Here is a 21066-nt window from a genome sequence, read left to right on the forward strand (position 1 = left end):
TTTTTATTAACTGGTATTATCAATGAGAAAGGGAAATATTTCTTAATGAAACTTCTGTTTGTGATCAATATATTAATGCAGATTTACCAGTAGAAAATGTGTAAAAGCTCTTAACTCTGTTAATTCCTTTGACAAGAAAGATTCTTAATACCTAAGGCAAAGTGATAAAATAATTCGTTTAGTTAAATGAATATTTGAAAAAAATAATTGATACCCTGAATATCTTGAATTTCCAAAATGAATACTTAAGATAACTTAAAATTAACTCTTTTAACAAAGGATATGGTTTAGAACTTTTATGTTTTTTACTGTTCACTTATTTTGTTGTTAATTGAAATTATGTTCATTTTGTTTCAGAAAAGAACTACTTTTAATAAGGTACACCATCCATTGTCAAAGTGGAAAAGTAAAGATTATTCATCATGCCTGCTGTGGCTTCAGTTCCTAAAGAACTCTACCTCAGTTCTTCACTAAAAGACCTCAATAAGAAGACAGAAGTTAAACCAGAGAAAATAAGCACAAAGAAGTATGTATCCTTTGCTAGTTTCACTGAATCATAAGTTTTTAGTTCATTTCCATATTAAATGAGTTAGATAAGTAGTCAGTTTGAAGTTTATTTGAAAAATGGCATCATCACATGAATAAAGTAAGACCTCCTTAGAGAAATTCTTAACCATATATATATATATATATAATATATATATATGTTCTGCTAATATACATATTTTCTGTTCTCCAGACAGTATATCAGATTATAAGTTTAAGAGGTAAAGACAGGGGTTCTACAGAAATCATTTAGCCACAGTTAATGTCTTTTTATAAAACTGTATAGATACACTTCTTATTTAAAGATCCTTTTTATTGGGATCCCTGGGTGGCGCAGTGGTTTGGCGCTTGCCTTTGGCCCAGGGCGCGATCCTGGAGACCCGGGATCGAATCCCACATCAGGCTCCCGGTGCATGGAGCCTGCTTCTCCCTCTGCCTATGTCTCTGCCTCTCTCTCTCTCTCTCTCTCTCTGTGACTATCATAAATAAATAAAAATTAAAAAAAAAATTAAAAAAAAAATAAAGATCCTTTTTATTCTTGTATATTTCACATGTAAGATATGACCCTAGCATAGTCTTTCTTTGATTGAAAGAGGAGAAACATTTTTTTGTCTAATACTCAGCAAAGTATTAATTTGTGCCAATTTGACATGAACTTTCAATCTAGAGATTTAGGTATTTTTATTTTTGAAGACATGGTCCATCTGTCTGCTGAGTAAGGTAGAGGCTAGAGATGATATGTTACTAGTAATGACTACAAGATCAGTCCTGAGCTAAAATATAATAGTGAGAAATCTAGGTATTTTGGTATTTACTGGAAGTAATTTTGCTAAAAACGAGGTATTAGTAAAATTGTTAACTTGTTGATAGTTCTGTCTCTGTTGAGGGACAAAAGGCAATAACAGAACTTTTTCTCTGAATTAATTTTGACTGACAAAGAAGATTTGGAGATAAATAAGTAAATACATTATGAATAAAGTTGGAAATAAGGGTTTCAGAAAGAAAAGTGGATTTAGCCAGCCATGGCTTGGGGCAGGCAGATTTTAGAAATCAGAGAAAAGAGGTATTCCTTGATTCCTCCATAAATGGGAGGCTCTAAAAAACAATATGTATGATCCCAAATGAACCTGTGAAGAGGCATCTAAAGAGACCTATGAATGCACAGGGACATCTTTATGAGTCATTTTCTAAAGGAAGTAGAAAGTGGAAAGAAAAAAACAAAACATCAGGGATGAAGAGGAGACAATAGTAGGAACTTTAAAGAAGGTCAGAAAAGAAAATCCCAAAATGAACTGATATTTCTACCATTACAAGTAGGCAAAATGGGCTGTTAGAAAAGAGATCTTTTTCAGGGACAGAAAGAATGAGAAGCATTGGCCTACTTCTTGAGCTAAATTGGTAATACTGATGGGATAACAGAGAAAGCAGCTCTATTTAACTCCTGTTGGTAGGGTGCTTGGGTGGCTCAGTCTCTTAAGTGTCTTTTTGGCTCAAGTTGTGATCTCAGAGTCGTGAGATTGAGCCCCGTGTTGGACCCCATAGGGAGTTGGCTCCCCCTATGGAGCCTGCTTAAGACTCTCTCACTGTCTCCCTCTCCTGCTTTTCACTCCCACCTTCTCAAACACACTCTCTAAAAATAAATAAATAAAAATCTAAGAATAAAAACTTTTGTTGAATGACTTTTAAATAGGAAGCAATGGGAAATATAAATTATTATTTTATTTAAAATAAGTTATTGATAAAGCACATTATATATAAGCACTGGTGCTATAGCCAGGTTGCTAAAACTTTAGTCTTCAGTGATTGAATTCCTTTTGCAGAAATGCCTATTTTATTAATTTGATTTTTAAAGACTATTAGCCAGGCAAATGACTTTAGAATGAATGCCACAGCTTCTTCAAATATTTTACCAAAGTGGAATTTTAAGATGACTTATTTTTAGGCTTTCAATCTCATTTTTGGAGTGCCTGGGTGGCTCAGTTGGTTAAACATCTGCTTTTGGCTTGGGTCATGATCCCAGGGTCCTGGGATTGATCCCTGCATTGGGCTCCCCACTTGGTGGGAAGCTTCCTTCTCACTCCCTTTACCTGCTTGTGTGCTCTCTCTGTCAAATAATAAATAAATAAAATCTTTAAAAAAAATCTCTCTTCCTTTCAGGACCAGTGAATCAGAGTATAGTTTGGTCATTTTGTAGAAAACTTTAACCAAGTAAAAAGATCAAATTCCTTTCCCTTTCCCTGTCCCTTGTTTTTTGGATTTTTAGGTGGGGAGATTTTTACAACATAGTAAGGGGTGAGGAGATTTGAAAAGTATCTTAACATTAAAGTAATAAAGATTTTTAGCTCCCCCACTTAAGTATAAATGGTATGGAGTTATGATTTTTAATTGTAGAGTATGAAAGGGGCGCCTGGATGGCTTATGTGGTTAAACGTCTGCCTTTGGCTCAGGTCATGATCTCAGGGTCCTAGGATTGAGCCCCCAGTCGGGCTCTCTCCTCAGTGAGGAACTGACTGCTCCCACTCTCTCTCTGCTCTTTCCCCTGCTCATTTTCTCTCTCTCTCAAATAAATAAATCTTTTTTTAAAAAAAATCATACAGTATAACTATTATATGGCTGCCCAAGGACCACTTGTCTCAGGATTATGCATCATAGCAAATCTTTTAAAACTGGGCTCAATGCATTTTGAACTGTTTGTTTTTGTTTTTGTTTTTAAAGATTTTATTTTATTTACTCATGAGAGATACAGAGCGAGAGAGAGAGAGGCAGAGACACAGGCAGAAGGAGAAGCAGGCTCCATGCAGGGAGCCCGACATGGGACTCGATCCCGGGTCTCCAGGATCACGCCATGGGCAGCAGGCAGCACTAAACCGCTGCGCCACTGAGGCAGCCTACGTTTTGAACAGTTTGATGTTATATAAACAACTATTAGTAAGCAGAAGTATTTATTTGTAGGCTAGGGGAATTTGCAGGTTGCATCCAGATGCATATCTAACTTTGTATCGGTTACAAAGTAATGCGAATCTAAATTATGAAATTCATGTTACAAAGATTCTCTGTAGACCTTAAACATGATTTCCCTCCACCGTGTGTCAAGTATTTTAATTATTTTTTTCTCTAATTAAAGTTATGTACAGAGTGCCCTGAAGATTTTCAAGACAGCAGAAGAAAGCAGATTAGATCGTGATGAGGAAAGGGCCTACGTACTATATATGAAATATGTGACCGTTTATAATCTTATCAAAAAAAGGCCTGATTTCAAGCAACAGCAGGTACCTTTTATTTATGCGTTTTTATTTTCTAAGTTAATTTTGCATAGTAGAGCTATTGATTTCCTCTAAAAGTTTTAACTACTACTGAAATTTAGATCACATTATGCAGCATCAAGTTCAAACTCTTATGCGGATAGAAAAAGCAAACTAAACGTTTAGTTTATTTGTAAATGTATATATGTGCATACAACCACACTATCTACCTATACCTAATTTGCCTTTAATTAGTACAAGTTTATAGCAATGTACAGATGCGTAATTTTTCTGTTACAATAAATAATTGCCAAGTCAAGTGGAAGGATTCAGTTTACTCATGCATTAAATAAGAAAAATGTGACTGCAGTCATACTTTCTCAGGATTTAAGATTTAGTCACCTATTTTGTGTATGTGTTTTGTTTTTATTACGGTTTATTTGAGTGTAGTTGACATGCAGTGTTACATTAGTTTCAGGTATACAATATACTGATTAGACAGATTTATAGATTGTGCTCTGCTCACCATAATGTAGCTACCATCTGTCACCGTGCAACATTATTATAATATCATTGGCTGCATTCCCTATGCTATGCCTTTAATTCCCGTAACTTATCCATTATGTAACTGGAAGCCTATCTCCCACCTTCCTTTACCCATTTTCTCCATCCCCAACCCCCCCCAACCCCCACCCCGACCCCGACCACCATCAGTTCTTTGTGTTTACAGGTATGATTCTGTTTTTTGTTTGTTTATTCATTTGGGGGTTTTTTTGTTTTTGTTTTTTAGATTCTATATGTGAGTGAAATCATACAGTATTTGCCTTTCTCATCTGACTTATTTCATTTAGCATAATACCCTATAGGTCCATCCATGTTGTCACATTACACAGTCTCATCTTTTTTATAGCTGTGTAATACCGTGTGTGTGTGTGTATTCATGTGTACACACTCCCATCTTCCTGTTTCATTTGTCAGTCTCAGGTTAGTCACTTGTTTTTATGTGACAGGTTTTATATTTGAGTGACATTGTAACCACGTTAAAGACTTCAGTTAATACTGATTGCTTCTATTTATTATTATTATTATTATTATTATTATTATTACTACTACTACTACTTTTCCTTTTAATCCTTTGAGCAGGTTCCTTTCCTCCACTTTGCTGAAGCCATGGAGAGGGAGGGAATGTGGGAGAGCTGTAAATGGATAAAGAGAACTAATGACTAGGGTAGGTGTTGCTAGAGAAAATGGTTGCATTTCAGTTGCAGTAGAAATAGGCAAAAGAAGGACATAGCAAGTAGGTTAAAGAAATTGGAGGAATAATCTGTCGGTGATTCTATCTTTACTTAGGAGCAATCTTGCTACCAGACAGTAGTACCAGAATACTGCTTATAGGTTTCCTACCTGGTTGAGAAGCCTTTTTCTTTTTTTAAGGATTTTTTATTTATTCATGAGACAGAGAGAGAGAGCCAGAGGGAGAAGCAGGCTCCATGCAGGGAGCCCTATGTGGGATTCGATCCCGAGTCCCCAGGATCATGCCCTGGGCTGAAGGAGGCGCTAAACCGCTAAGCCACCCAGGCTGTTCCAAGAAGCCATTCTTGAATTAATATTGAGGGTTTTTTTTTTGTTGTTCCCTGGTGAACAGTTGACTTACAGAAGTGAAAAATGTTCTCTTATTCTTTGAAATAACTTTTTTTTTCAGAGTAGTATGACCAAATGATTTCTTTTGGTTGTTAGTTAAGGGATGACTTTAATGTTTTACTTAATAATGATAAATCACTGCTGGAATTTCCTCTCACCAGCAAAGTTATGTTAATAATAATCACAGGGATTTAGATCTAGCTTTGAAAAGGTGACCCTTGCATTTGGAGGTTCACAGAGGACTAGATTGGTCATATACTTAGAACATTCTTGGGCATTTCTATCTGCAGATACAGAGACCTGCCAAATTCAAACAAGCTTCTGCATGCTTTGATGGTTTTTATAGTATCTGTTAAAGTGGAATTGCTTTAAAAAGGAGTGCAAAGTGTTTAGTAAATATTTTCGAAAGATTTGTAACTTTGAATAATTCGCTAGTTTTTGACATATGCTGTTTATGGTGGTAGGGGCAATTTTTTATGTATTTACTTTTTGCTGTATTTTTCTAAGTAGTTTTTTTCCTTTGAGAAGATTGAGAATGTCTTTGTAGCTACTTTTTTTTTTAAACTTAAGATTAGGAATGAAGTTTAATCGATAAGAATTTTTTTCCATTTCCACAGAGTATCTATTGCATTTCCAAAGGGAGTAGTTGAAAGTTGCAGGAGTTGGTCAGCTTAGGAAGCTCCGTGCAAAGGCTCAGGTAACTCAGGCTGTTACTTCATACACTCAAGTTGTTTATTTGCTCTGTCTAGGGTACACTTCTGCTTCTACCTTAGAATTATTTTTTTGTTGTTTTATTTAGCCCAACATCTCCAGTGTACTTCAAGTATGTAAAGTGTTAAATTTACTAACTAGATATTTTTTAGGGCAGAATATAATGTCAGATAGGGGCAGAATGTAATGCCACCAGTCTTCTTCAGAAACTTGTATCTTTCACTCCTGTTTTACTTGAGGGAATATTTAAGATTTAGATAAAATGTTAATTTAGCAAGCTCACTACTAAAGGACACATTATATTTCTTACTCATTGAAAAAATCAGTGTATGTATAATTTTTTCAGGATTTTCTGAAAAGGGAGAGGAAGGCAAATAATAATGAAAATACTAGTGTAACAAAGTCCTGGTAAAATTAGAATTACATTTTCAAATCTGTATGGCATACATGATCACTCATCCTAAGTATTATTGGTAAGCCTTCTTATTTGTAAAATCTTAATACTTATTTGAATTTTTATGTTTAGAAATAAGAAAGTTCTACTTCGGTAAACTTGAGAAACATTTTTGGTTGTGTAAGAATTGGATGTTATTTTTCTATTCTGCCAATTGTCAGTACTTTTGAAAATATTAATTGTGCTCCTTTAAGAACAAAGAGATAATATTGACAAGAAACCTCACTAATATTAGGGGAGTGTCTTCTAAGTTTGTAACAGCCATGCCTAAATGCCAAACAGTTTTTTCAGGATTTAAACAGGGTTAAGCTGAGCTTACAGGCCAGCTTTTTAATAAGTTCATGTCAAAAAAATTAATAAAACAAGTCATGGTACTTTTTGCTTTTGTGTTTTATTTTTATGAGAGAAATCTTACAATAGTGATTAAATTTTGTTTTCTATTAAAAGCATATTGCATCAAAAGTCTAGACATTGTGGCAGCTGAAGTTTTCAGTTGATACAATTTTGAAAAAAACTGTATACTTTTATTGAAATTACATAGTGAAGAGCCTTTTAATTTATTTAGTCTTTATTTAGAATAATAAGCCTAATCAAAACATGATGCACTTTTATTTATTTAAGTATTCTCTACACCCGACATGGGGCTCAAACTCAAGACCCTGACCTTTAGATCAAGAGTTGCACACTCTACCAACTGAGCCAGCCAGGCGCCACAAAACATGATCTTCTTTTAAGCTAGATAGGTAGACATAAAATAGCTGTTGTCAAAAGATTTACCCTACCAGCATCTAGTGACTGCATCTCAGAGAGCCAAAGATGGATAACTGGCTTCTTGGCTTTTTTATTATTAAATCATTTGTGATAAACTGTGCTACTAAGCTCTATTTCAGAGTCACACTGTCTGGTTGTAGCCAATTTGATAATTAGATCAAAAAATCAGGTAGCTGGGTCTCACTGTGTTACTGTCATGTCAAACCAGTCTTGACTTGAAAATATCTTTGAAAAAAAAAAAAAAAAAAAAAAAGAAAATATCTTTGATTGCAGGATCTAATGAATGACCTCTTAGAGAAGTGATTTTTTTTTTAACTTTATTATGCTTTGTTAGTAAGTTATGTGCCAAACCTTTTAGGTTTTTATTAAGATAACATTATTAATGATTTATTTCTACCATTTGACTTTTACTCAAAGTTTCCCCAAGTGTGAAACTTGTTTTATGTCAAAAAAGTTTTGACTCCAGTTGAGAGGAGGTCACTATTATAAAATAAAGGTGGAGGCAAAAACATCTCAGTTTAAAACAAGTAAAACAAAATAAATCCCATGCTGTAGGTCAATATACAATTTGTTTTATGGCTTCTGAGACTAGAGAAAAAAAAACTGAGTAACATACTTAAAATAGGAAAGTATATTTTGCTCCTAAAAGCTTTGCTTTTGGGCACTTATTCATAAATAGCAGGAATAGGATTTATACTTCTTAAAGCTGTCTTCCAATTATCAAAATTATTACCTTTTAGGGGTTTTTTTGTTTGTTTTTACAAACTAATGGTATGAAGAGATACTTTTGAAACATTTGGAGAATAAGTTGTGTGTTTATGTAGGATTAAAAGTTTAAAAAAATACTTCATTCGATCATAATAATGTTTTCATCCAACCTTTCCTTTACATAGCACCATGATTTTAATGTTTTTAGCCTTAGTGCTGTGTACAATGGCCAGGACTAAAAGTATGGGATGATTTTCTTGTAATTTTAGGACTACTTTCATTCAATACTTGGACTCGCAAACATCAAAAAAGCTATTGAAGAAGCTGAAAGACTCTCTGAAAGCCTTAAACTCAGGTACAGACTTTATTATAAAATCTTTAAAAGAACATAAATTTAGAAAATAAAAATAGTATTTAGAACTTAATCTGACCATGCATATGAATCTCAATTCCTAGAAATAAATCTTATTTTAACTGGAGCATAGAAATTAGAATCTTTTGCCATACTACCTTTACTATGTTCATGTGTTACCATTCATATTTTTTACTGAAAATCTAAAAGTATTTAGAATGACAGATTAAGGTAAACATTCATGCAGTAGATTGGAGCTCAGATCCAGTTTTTTCTAACTCTCTGACAGGATTCTTCATAAAAATATAATTCCTTATTTACCCCAGGTTGTAATGTGCTCTGGACATTGGTATTATGGGAATGAAGTATTTACTATTAGTTTTGGACTGCCTACTCTGCAGTAGTTTTGTGTGTTTAAAAACAGACCTAATTCTAATATTTACTATGATTGACTTACCAGGCTTATGAAGTAATTAGATACTTAAAACAGTATGCTTCAATTTTTAGTTATTAGTCATTCCTTAACAAAATGAAAGGGAACATTTTTCTTTTTCTTTTTCTTTTTTTAAAATTTATTTATTCATGAGAATACACAGAGAGGAGAGAGAGAGAGAGGCAGAGACACAGGCAGAGGGAGAAGCAGGCTCCATGCAGGGAGCCCGACGTGGGACTCAATCCCAGGTCTCCAGGAGCACACCCTGGGCTGAAGGCGGCACTAAACCGCTGAGCCACCCAGGCTGCCCAGGGAACATTTTTCTAAATGATTTTTCGTGCTTAGATCAATGAATTATATACATCATAATCTTTTCTTAGAAATTGTTTGACTTAATGTATTCCCTTTATCCTTCTGAGAAATTACTAATCTTGGGACTGGAATATATTAAGGTGGTTGATACAATTTAAAATCACCATTCTCTTTCTCCTTTAGCCAGTTAATCACCTAAGTAAAAAAGAATTTCTCCTAATCTTTGGGTTACCACATTATTGATGTTTCTCTTGGATTTCCTAGTTTTTCCCTACTTGTACTATTACCAAAGATATTCCTTTATCTTCTAAGCATTAAGGCCGTTTTCTCACTTAATTTTTTTATATTCTGAATTTGTAAGTAGATGAGTCTTTAGAATTAAGTCCAAGAGTATAAATCCTTTGAAAAAGAAATTGCAGCAGATTCGAATTATTAAAAGGTTGAAATTAGTGGGAGCGTAAGAACAAAAAGCAGTAAATAGCTTTAACCTGAGAGCATAGTGTTTCTTCAAGATTTTGGGTAATTTGAAATCTACATAGGGCGAATTTATAAGTTGTGGTTTGTAATAGAACACCAGCAGAGTCAAGTATCAGTGGGAGGAACAAAGTATGCTGCCATAAAATACCCCAAGGTAGGGAGACTAATTGTATGGAACTGGAACTCCTTGACTTTTCATGATCATAAGCCAAGGAACACATCTTGACTTCTTTTGTCAACTAGATACGAAGAAGCCGAAGTTCGGAAAAAACTTGAAGAAAAGGACAGACAGGAGGAAGAACAGCTGCAGAAACAGAAAAGGCAAGAAGCAGGAAGAGAGGATGGTGGCACATCAACTAAAAGTTCCTTGGAAAATGTAATGGATTCCAGAGACAAAACCCAAAAGGTATTTCAAATTTATTCTGTGAAGTAAAAATACTGGTTCTTTTTTTCAGATGATTTGCCTAAGGCGAGTGACATAACCACTACAACACACTTTTAGGCCACAATGGTAAAATTTAAAGTGTTTTTATTAGAAATTGAATTAAATATTCTAGCTTCATTTGATTCCAGGTTCTTTTGAAGCTTCTACAGAACTCTATTCTGTGCGTTATTTGTTTTTTTGCAGTCATTGTATACTTGATTAGAGCAGTAGAAAGAGCATTTGAGTGTGATTCAGTATATGTGAGTTCTGGTCCCATGTCAAGTCATGCTTAACCATTCTAGGACTTCATTTCCTCATTGCCAAATGAAGATCTTGAAATAGGTGATCTTTAAGGTCTCTTCTTTCTAATAAATGTAATTTACATAGAAAAAGACTTGGTATATTACTTATTTGGTATACAACCTTATCTGTTTCTAGGGTCTCATACTCTCCCCTTTGCTTTTTCTTCCTTTCTGCCCCTTTCCCTTTCCTCTTCCTCTTTTGTTCCATTTTATTCAGTGACTACTTAGTAAATCTAGTGACAGCATTTGTTTGCCAAGAACTGTCAGTGACTCAATCTGTACCTGCCAGCTACCCCTGTATCTCCTTCCCTTTACTTTCTGAGAAACCATTCTTCTTAAAATATAATTTCTTTCTTTTCTTGTGTGTTTTTCCTAAAATATAATTTCTTATGCGCTTTTGAAATTCATGGAAAGATTTCTGCTTTACTTTTTCTTAAGGATCTTGTATCTTTCAGCTATCATTTGTATGTGAATCACTGTTGGTTTCGTTAAGAAATAGTTGTTCGGCGCAGCCCCATGGCTCAGCAGTTTAGCACCACCTTCAGTCCAAGGTGTGATCCTGGAGACCCAGGATCGAGTCCCACACAGGGCTCCCTGCATGGAGCCTGCTTCTCCTTCTGCCTGTGTCTCTGCCTCCCTCTCTCTGTCTCTCATGAATAAATAAATAAAATCTTTAAAAAAAAAAAAGAAAAGAAAAGAAATAGTTGTTCGATTACTTGTGACATTGTAGGCACTATGTAAAAAGAAGTAAGGAAGTATGGCCTGTTGATTTTAGGAACTCATAAGATAAATAACACTGCCTTAGGAGATATTCTTTTGTAGGTCAAGTGGTTGATGCAGATAAATAACAAGATTTCAAATAACATAAGAAAGGGAGTTGTAAATCTCTTCATTTTGTTGCCTTTCCAACAGGAGAGCCAACTACTTATTATTTTTACTTTTGTTAGCCTTTTTATACTGAAAAGGGAATACTGTTAGACACATTACCTAGTTGCCAATAATCAACTAACATTTGTCAACATTTTTTATCTGCACTTCTCCCCTTTTGCTGGATTATTTCATAGTAAGTTCCAGATGACATATCATTTTACTCCTAAATATTTCAGTGTGCATCTCAAAGAAAAGGGACATTTTCGTAATAATGACAATGCTCTTTTTCACCTCACAAAATTAACTATAATTCCCTGATATAATCTAATACCCAGTCTTTATTCACATTTACCCACTGTCTTACAACGATAGTTTAGAGTTGATTTGTTTGAATTAGGATCCAGACAAGATCCACTCAAAGTCTTCTGATTGGTATGTCTCTTAAATTATGTCTCTGTAGTAGTCTCTGCTTGAGTCCCCCCCCTTTCATTTTTTTTATTTCGTGAATTTGACTTTTTGATATGGATCAGTTCTGTGAAATGAACCAGTTACATTCTGGTTTTAACTGATTGTTTCCTCATGTCATTTAATCTCTACTTCTATCTTCCATATTTCTTGGAAGTTCAACCTAGAAGCTTCATAGGATTCAGGTTCAGTTTTTGCTTTTGGCAAGAATGCTTCATAGGTGATACTGTGCACTTCATACTGTATTATATAAGCAGGCATATAATATACATTTCTTTTTTAATTTTAGTGATGCTAAAATTGATCACTAGGCTCAAGTGGGTCCTCTATAAAATGAATTAGTACCTTGGAATTATCCTATGTGGTCTTGGTTAGAAAAATACAAATTTGTAAAACTTTGATTACTTTATTTTTATTTAATAATGTAATACAGAACTCTGAAATGAATAGCTAGAATTTTTATTTTATTATAAGAAATATTGTCATTAAATTAAATATTAAGTTTCTATAACAGTCTGCTTTTATATTCTATTTAGCCTTTAACTGAAGAAAATTTCAAGGAAACATTACATGATTCTGATGTGCTGCTAGTTATTTCAGCTGTTTTTTGCTGCCAGATAACCTGATGCAGCCATGACTGTCCCATCTGTATTTTAATAAAATGCCAGTATTGCACACACTTCATTTTCTAGGCTTTCAGTTTCGATGAAGTAATAGAGTTGAACTTTCTGTTTCTATGAATATGTTTACTTCTATTAAAGTTGAAACTTTTTTTTCTATGAAATAGATAAATGGTGAAAAGAGTGAAAAAAATGAGACCACAGAGAAAGGTAAGCATGTACAGAAAGAGAGTCCTTTTGGGTTATTATTGAGATCTTCTTTTAATCAGAATAAACTTCAGATTTTACATTGTGTTTAGTTTGTATGTAAGCTTTATCATTTTTTTAAGTCTGTACAATCATATTGAAAATGTGTTTATATTCTACATATATCATGGGGAATATTTATGGTAATATGTAATTAAAAACATCAAAGCCACAGTTTATACTTTTCAGGTTATTTGTTTTTTCCCCCCAAGATGTAGTTTATCATAGCAGTTAAGAGCACAGACTCTCTGAAGTCACACTGCCTGGATTTTGAATACTGGCTTCTCTGAATTTCCATGTGATTTTAAGCATGTTACTTACCCTCTCTACCTTAACTTACCCATCTGTAAAGTGAGGATAATAGTAGTATCTATTTTATAGATTTATTGTAAGTATTGAATAAGTTAACATATGTGAAACTGTTAGTAACTTTATAGAAGTAAACTTTATAAAAGGATTCATGTATTAGGTATTACAACTTATGATTCTAGTTTGTAGACCTAATTTTTTAACAGTCTTCTCCACTTCCCTCAAAAAAATCTAAACCAGGGGATCCCTGGATGGCTCAGCGGTTTGGTGCCTGCCTTTGGCCCAGGGCGTGGTCCTGGAGCCCTGGGATCGAGTCCCACGTCAAGCTCCCTGCATGGAGCTTGCTTCTCCCTCTGCCTGTGTCTCTGCCTCTCTCTCTCTGTGTCTCTCGTGAATAAATAAATAAAATCTTAAAAAAAAAAAATCTAAACCAGTAATTTGGATGTTAATACGTAGATGGTATTGGTATTCTAGTCACAAATATGTGACGTAAACAGAAAGACTCAGTTGCAAAAGTTTTCCTCTCTCAGAAAAGGTTCAACTTAGGGGCACCTGGGTGGCTCTGTAGTTGAATGTCTGCCTTTGGCTCAGGTCATAATCCCGGGGTCCTAGGATCAAGACCCACCTCAGGCTCCCTATTGGGAGCCTGCCTCTCCCTCTGCCTATGTCTCTGCCTCTCTCTCTCTGTCTCTCATGAGTAAATAAATAAGATCTTAAAAAGGGGGGGTTCAACTTAAATATTAATTTTATGTAACACTAAAATAAATTCTCTATTTAAAATACTTCTGTACAGGGATGCCTAGGTGGCTCAGCAGTTGAGCATCTGCCTTTGGTCAAGGCGTGATCCCAGAGTCCCTGGATCGAGTCACACATTGGGCTCCCTACATGGAGCCTGCTTCTCCCTCTGTCCATGTCTCTGCCTCTCTCTCTCTGTCTCTCATGAATAAATAAATAAAATCTTTAAAATAAATAAACAAACTACTGTACAACAGGGGCGTCTGGGTGGCTCAGTCAGTTGAGTGTCCGACTCTTGATTTTGGCTCAGGGTTGTGAGATCAAGCCCCGTGTTGGGCTCTGTGCTCAGCAGGGCATCTGCTTGAGATTCTGTCTTTCACTTTTCCTCTGCTCCTCCCCACCAAATAATAAATAAATCGTTAAAAAATAAAATAGTACTATACAAAAATTTTAAATATAATATAGTAAAATACCTTCATAAAAGTTAACAGTTCATTCCATGATTTGTTTTTATCTATGTTTTTTGTATCTCATCCTGCTTAGGTATTACTTTTCTAAGTGGTTTTTTCCCAACTTAGACAGTTTTATCATCAAAATGATCTTGATGGTTAGAGAGGGAAGTAGGATGGTTATTAGGTGGGTATTTTAGCTTAGGAGATGCTGTGATTACGTTCTTCTCACATCTCACTCCCAAAATAGTTCTTTACATTTTAAGCTCCCTTGTAGTAACTTTTTATTTTTTTAAATAGTTTCTTGTTTATTTATCTTCAAAGTTTTTATTATTGAAATATAGTTGACCTTGTACTTTTTAATCTTCCATTTCAAGTGGTAGAAGCTGGAAGAAGATAGCAGCTAACAAATATTTATTTTGGCTAAATATTAAACGGCTAGAAAGTAAACATTTTAGGCTTGGGGGCAAGGGGTGCTGTCGTTCTTGCTATCACAGCAAAAAAACAGCCATAGACAACATGTAAACACATTTGTGTAGCTGTGTTCCAGTAAAAACAGGTAGTTTGTCAACCCTTGATAAGAACACAAATAACAAGCTTTTGGTTTATTCTCTAGGAATACTTGAAAATCTAAATGTTTTTCAAATTTATCCCTCATAAGACCACCTCAGAGATTTTTTTGAAAAGAATTTAGAACTTGTCGAGAATTTTTGAACCATAGATGTTTCTTCTGATTGACTTTTGTCAAATGATTTAATTATTAAAAAGAGAGTAACAGTATTTTCATGAGATACATATATTAATTTCCTTTACTTTGTACCAACAACAGAGCCAGCACCAGATGTGGTTGTAACCTCAAGAGCATGTTTTCGTATTTAAGCCTTCAGAAACAACAGTGAATAGTTTCTTGATAAATGTCAAAAATACAAATTATTTTTAATGTTAGTTTAAAAAATAATAAGTAGTATGATGGGATAGCAGGTATATGACACCTAGTACACTTCAGTCTTCTAGAGAAGAAATAAATGATTAATGTCCTGTGTTTACTGATATGACAGCATGCAAAACTAGGTGTTTCTTAGTGCTTATATTGTCTCTTTTGATTCCAAGGGACAATCACAGCAAAGGAGCTGTATACAATGATGATGGATGAAAACATCAGCTTGATTATAATGGATGCACGAAGAATGCAGGATTATCAGGATTCTCATATTTCAAATTCTCTCTGTGTTCCTGAAGAAGCCATCAGTCCAGGGTGGGTCATTGTGTATTTAGATAAAATGGTAAACTGTGGACAATAGTAAATGTTATTAACATCCAAACTACGTATGATAGAGTCAGTTGTTTTCCTCCTGTTGCTCCTTAATGGCACGCTTTATCCTTTGTCTGAAGGGTAGTGTAAAGGACATTCTGATTTGGCTGTTTTCTTCTGTTTGTATCATTTGTGGTCTTAAAAGAGAAACGATGCTGCCTTTGTGTGCCTTCTCTGTTGAGGTTTTGGTTGACTGATTTCTCTTATTTTCTATTTATGAGCTTATGAAGCATATGCACCAAATTGACTACAATTGTGAACTAATTGAATTGTTTTTTCTTTTGAAATGCCCCATGTTATTATCTGTGTTAAAAGAGTACACAGATACTTTTGAAAAAAAAAAAAAAAAAGTAGCCGAGTGATTCAGTAAGTGGATAGACTCTAAAGTCAGGCTATATTCAGATCGTAACTGTCTCTTATCAACTACATTGCTTCTGCCTGTGACCTCACCTGTCTAAGACTATGTTTCTTATCTGTAAAACAGGGGTAGTAATATTACCTGTTTTAGAAGTTTTAAGAAGTTTAAGTGAGAAATTTCATACACACACACTTAGCACAGTGCCTAGTACTAATAAGGACTTCCTAAAAAGATTTTTCTTTTTCTGATAAGGCTTTAGAGTTTAAAATAATTTAAAGTTACTTGCATGGATATATTCTGTATTAAAAACTGTCATAATAATAACAGAGCTAAAACTCCATATCCAGAGCCATTTTTACTGTTTTGAGTGTTATATAAATTATATAACCTCTTTGGGTCTTAGTTTATGGATTGGATTAGTTAAAATCTATCATCTATCATTTTAAGACCTAACTTAAACAACATTGAGAAGATACACGTTTAAATTAGATAATAAAATTTGCATAGTTTTTGGCATATTGTTGATGCTTGACAAATGTTTGACCTAAAGAATAGGGCGCTTTTGTAAATACGCTGTTTAAAAGCAAAACTGGAGTGCTTAGTCTAATCAAGTAGGTGGGAATATATTCCAGGATTTGAAAAGACAGAACTGTAATTAATTAATCTTTGGATGGTCTAATCGGTAGTAACAGAAAGCTGGTGGGTTTTGTTGAGCTTAGGTGTTTCCCAAAATATGAGAAATTTGACTACTATGAAACTCATGATGAGTTTAGGTTGAAGATTAAGGAACAATGAACTATATGCCAAGAAAATTATTCCCCTTTAATTTTTGTTTCAGTTTTTCAGAAGGAGTTGTAGGAAGTCTGTTTGGTGCTAGCATTCCTCTTTAATATTTGCTAATCTCCTTCCTTAGAGAAAGAGCTAGCTGATTATAATTATTCTTTCATTGTTTTTTTTAACATTTTAAAACAGTATGGTACACATACAAAAGCACCCCTTTCCTAAGTATTTAGCCCTGTGAATTTTCAAAAACTGAATGTACTAATTTTGCTAACATTGAGACCAGAAATAGAGTATTACCATCACTCCAAAAGCCCTTCATACACCCTCTGTTAGTTACTACTACTCCTCCCACCAAAGGGAACACTCAACTTCTAACAGAAAAGATTTATTTTTGTCTGTTTTTATATTTTATATAAAAGGAAATACACAATCTATAGTCTTTTGTGTCTGGCTGCTGCTTTTTTTTTTTCTTTTAAAGATTTTATTTATTTAATTCATAAGAGACACAGAGAGAGAGAGAGAGGCAGAGACACAGGCAGAGGGAGAAGCAGGCTCCCCGCAAGGAGCCTGATGTGGGACTTGACCCGGACTCTAGGATTATGGCCTGAGCCAAAGGCAGACACTCAACCGCTGAGCCACCTAGGCGTCTCGTGTCTAGCTTCTTGTACTCAACTTTGGGTTTGTGAGATTCATCTATATTGTGTATAGTTGTGATTCATTTATTCTCATTGCTGTATGCTGATTATTATGTGAATATAGCATAATTTAATTATCTATTTTTATAACTTGTTAGATACAATGCTGTTTTTCCACAGATATAGGAATATAATTTTCCTATTAAATTTAAATAAAGGGTCACTTTCAATTAAGTAATTAAATTAATAATTAAGTTAAAATATTAAATAGGCAAAGTAGAGCAAAATTGCACTAGCTTGTGAAGATGATACACAAAAGACTGAAGTTTGGTATGTACTGGTTAATACTATTATTTTCTAAAGTGTTTTAATAGAATACTAATCTTGAGTTTTTAGACAAAGAGTATTGAGGCAAATATATATTCCCAGAGTCAGAAATAGTCCTTAAGAATATGACATTTCAATATTTTCCATTCTTTGTTGACCAAACATCCTTTTGATCACTGTGTATCGGGTGAGAATGTTATGAGACAGTATTATATATTTTTTCTTTATTTCCAAGAAGATACAGTAGCCAACATTGTTAAATAGGAACAAGGTTTCTTTCTTTTAAATAATCTAAACCATTTTGTCTTACTTATGAATATTGAGCGCACTGGTCTTAACTTGCCAGTAGCATTACATGCTCCTTGCCAGCAAGCATTAAGATGCTTATGTGCTTTACTAGGAATAATGAGTTCCTTACCTGGAGGAGTCTGTATTATTTATTCAGTCATTCAGTAGATAATTTACTGAGCACTCATTTACCATGGGCTGGATTGCTATGGTTAACAGGGAGGTGAGGTAGTAAAATTTGATATGTATGCCTACTTTTAATAAGTGCTGTGGACATGGGTGTGTCAAGTGTGTACACTGGGTATAGGTATTAAAATTTTAATCCAGAAAGGCTTCACAGAGAAGTTATAACTGAGCAGATCTTGAGGGGATAAGGGAAATGAGTGATGCGGTTATCTGAGGGAAAAGAATTCCAGAAAGAAGGACAACAGAAGCAGAGGCCGCTAGGCTGGAGTATACCTTGATAACCAGGAACTATAAGGGCTTGCGTGGAGTGGAAGAAGGGGGCAAGTAGTTAGTGATGAGGAGTTGATATACTAGGATTGGAAGGAAGGCCCATGCTGTAGGTCCATTCTAAGGATTTTAGGTAAGAACTTTTTACTTTTATGTGGGCAAAAGAGGACGTGAACAGCATGCTTTAATATAGAGCTGATATTATTCACAGTTGATGATTTAAGAGGCAGCACAGCAAAGCAGCTAAGAGCAAGGACATGAACCAGATGGCGTGAGTTTGAATTTTGACTTCACTTAGCAGCTGTAATCTTGGGCAGGTTACTTAACATCTTTGTGCCTCAGTTTCTCCATTTGTAAAATGAAGATAGTAATGCCTACTTCATAAGATTTATTGTGAGGATTCAGTGAGATTCTATGAGAACAAAGCATTTAGAAGAGTACCTGGCACATAATTAATGCTCTGTGTGTTAAATAAATGTTTTGGTATTGGTCTAACAATTATATAGGTATGAGAGAGCTGCAATATAAATAATGTTTCTCAAGCAATTCCCCCAGTTATATATGGCTGAGTGAGGTGCTCAGATGACTTCCTTTGTTTTCACTTTTGGCCCTTTTTGTGAAGGGTCAGAATTGAGTCTATTTCTTTTAGTTTCTAATGGTGACTAAAATATATCCCAGTGTTATACAGAGGTGATGTTGTTAAACATTACGGGATATTTAATATCCTGAAATAATAGTTTGACCTTAGGAAAAGATGTTTCTTAAAGTTTGCTATGGTGTGATACAGACTAGAAGAAAACTCATTGTCTTATATTAGTATATTAGGACCTCTTGTCTACCTCTGCCCCAATACAAAATATTAATAATACATTTCAGAGTCACTGCTAGTTGGATTGAAGCAAAACTCCCAGATGATTCTAAAGACACATGGAAGAAGAGGGGGAGTGTGGAATATGTGGTACTTCTTGACTGGTTTAGTTCTACAAAAGATTTACAACTTGGAACAACTCTACGGAGTCTGAAAGATGCACTTTTCAAGGTTAGCAAGTTTCCTTGTTAGTTTACTATAATTGTAAGCCTTCTTTGGTTGTTAGAAAGGTGTATTGACTAGCTATTTATCTTAAGGATAAAATCCATCACCTTTGGTAGATTTTTTTTTTTTATTCAAACCCAAAAGACTATACTAAATGACCAACTAACAATAAACTGATCTATATAAAGGAGAATTAGAATTTCTAGGAACATAAATTATCTGAAAAAAGCATTTTTTTTTTGTTTTAAGAATAGACTGTGAAACATAAAAGCAAAGGAAGAAGTCACTAAGTAGAAAAAGCTTGATAGATTTGACTTGATAAAATAAAAATTTTAAGTGTGAAAAAATACTATAGGATTAGAACACAGAAGACACACAGGAAAATATTTGCAACAAATATGGCAGTGCAGTTGGTCTTTGAACAATGTAGGGGTTTGGGGTGCTGACACCCTGCCACAACTTTTAACTTCCTGCAACTTTTTCTACTAATAGCCTACTGTTGGAAGCCTTACTGATAAGATAAACAGTTGATTAACACGTATTTTCTATATTACATGTATTATAAATTGTATTCTTACAGTAAAGTAAGCTAGAGAAAAGAATATGTTAATCATAAGGACGAGAAATACATTTATAATACTGTACATATATTTATTATACGTAAACTTACCCACCCATATAGGTGGATGGGCAGTGTCAGACAAGGATTGTGGCAACAGTGGGTCTGTTCCTGGGATGGCGATGTTCTACAGCCTAGTGTCCTCTGCTCAACAGTGGCAGCTTCTGGGTAGGCCTGCAGGTAGCAACAGCACTCTGGAGCACAGTACCGTTGCCCCGTCTGCCTAGAGGTATACCACCAGCCTGTGGCTTTGGGCAACTACTGCTACATATATGTGTTCTGGCTTCCAGGAGCTACTAGAGAGAGCGATCTGCCCCTGACCAGGGTGGGGTCCTAGACCCAAGGAGGCTAAAGGCACAGAGTGGGGAATGCTAGAGATGCTGGGCTTCCTGGGCAGCCTCTGGGTGCATTCCTCCATTTCAGCCCAGCCTCCTGCCCAGCAGCCCAGGGCTTTCAACCGAACCACTCTGTTGGCACGCAGTGACCTGTAGCCCTGTCCAGTTTGGAGCAGCTGGGGATTGTTGAGGACTGCTGACAGCCTCAGCAGATTTGCCCAGGTACTCAGTGGGCAACAGGCACTACCTCTGCACCAATTGCTTTCAATTTGGTTCTGTGGAGACTGGGATGGGCAATTATAAATAAATGCCTGTGGCTTTTGCTGTCAACTCAAAAAGAAAAAAGTGTGTAAGTAGACTTCCGTAATTCAAACCCATGTTGCTCAACAGTCAACTATAGTTTAGAACACCTAAAATATGAAGAGCTTTTGCAAATAAGAAAATTATTTAAGATAAAATAGTAAAATAAGTAGTGAACACAGACCTGAGCAAGTGACAGAACATAAGAATTATCATCTTTACTAGTAGAAGTGTAAATTGAAATGATCACTGTTTTGTTAATTAAATTAACAAAGGTAAAAAATAACACTCAATTTGCTAAATTATTAAACTGATAGCACTGAATGCTGGTAAGATTAAACTTAATGTGCTAGTAGGAAGGTCAGTTGATGGAACATTACCCTTCAGAAGGGCAATGATAAAGCCTTAAGACAATTCATGCTTTAAAATAGGGAACCTAGAAATATACCCAAGTATAGATTGATATATGAAACTGCTAATATTCAACTAGTTTTGACCTATAAAAGGGCAGTTTCATAAAGTACAACCTAAGATACATGGAAGCTTACTGTATGAT

General features: G+C 34.9%; 1 protein-coding gene across 4 annotated transcripts in view; it reads left to right on the forward strand.

Moving 5' to 3' along the window:
* Positions 1–21066, forward strand: part of USP8 (ubiquitin specific peptidase 8) — a 102206-nt gene that overhangs the window by 52694 nt on the left and 28446 nt on the right. For all 4 annotated transcript variants that reach the window (XM_072738532.1, XM_072738534.1, XM_072738533.1 and 1 more), the window contains 7 exons: positions 358–526; positions 3671–3815; positions 8343–8428; positions 9891–10053; positions 12496–12538; positions 15178–15322; positions 19100–19262. In XM_072738532.1, coding sequence (XP_072594633.1) covers positions 423–526; positions 3671–3815; positions 8343–8428; positions 9891–10053; positions 12496–12538; positions 15178–15322; positions 19100–19262 — 849 coding nt within the window. In that variant the 5' untranslated portion in view covers positions 358–422. The remainder of the gene's footprint in view (positions 1–357; positions 527–3670; positions 3816–8342; positions 8429–9890; positions 10054–12495; positions 12539–15177; positions 15323–19099; positions 19263–21066) is intronic.

Source organism: Vulpes vulpes, chromosome 15 (assembly GCF_048418805.1).
Source record: "Vulpes vulpes isolate BD-2025 chromosome 15, VulVul3, whole genome shotgun sequence".
NCBI classification, from domain to species: Eukaryota; Metazoa; Chordata; class Mammalia; order Carnivora; family Canidae; genus Vulpes; species Vulpes vulpes.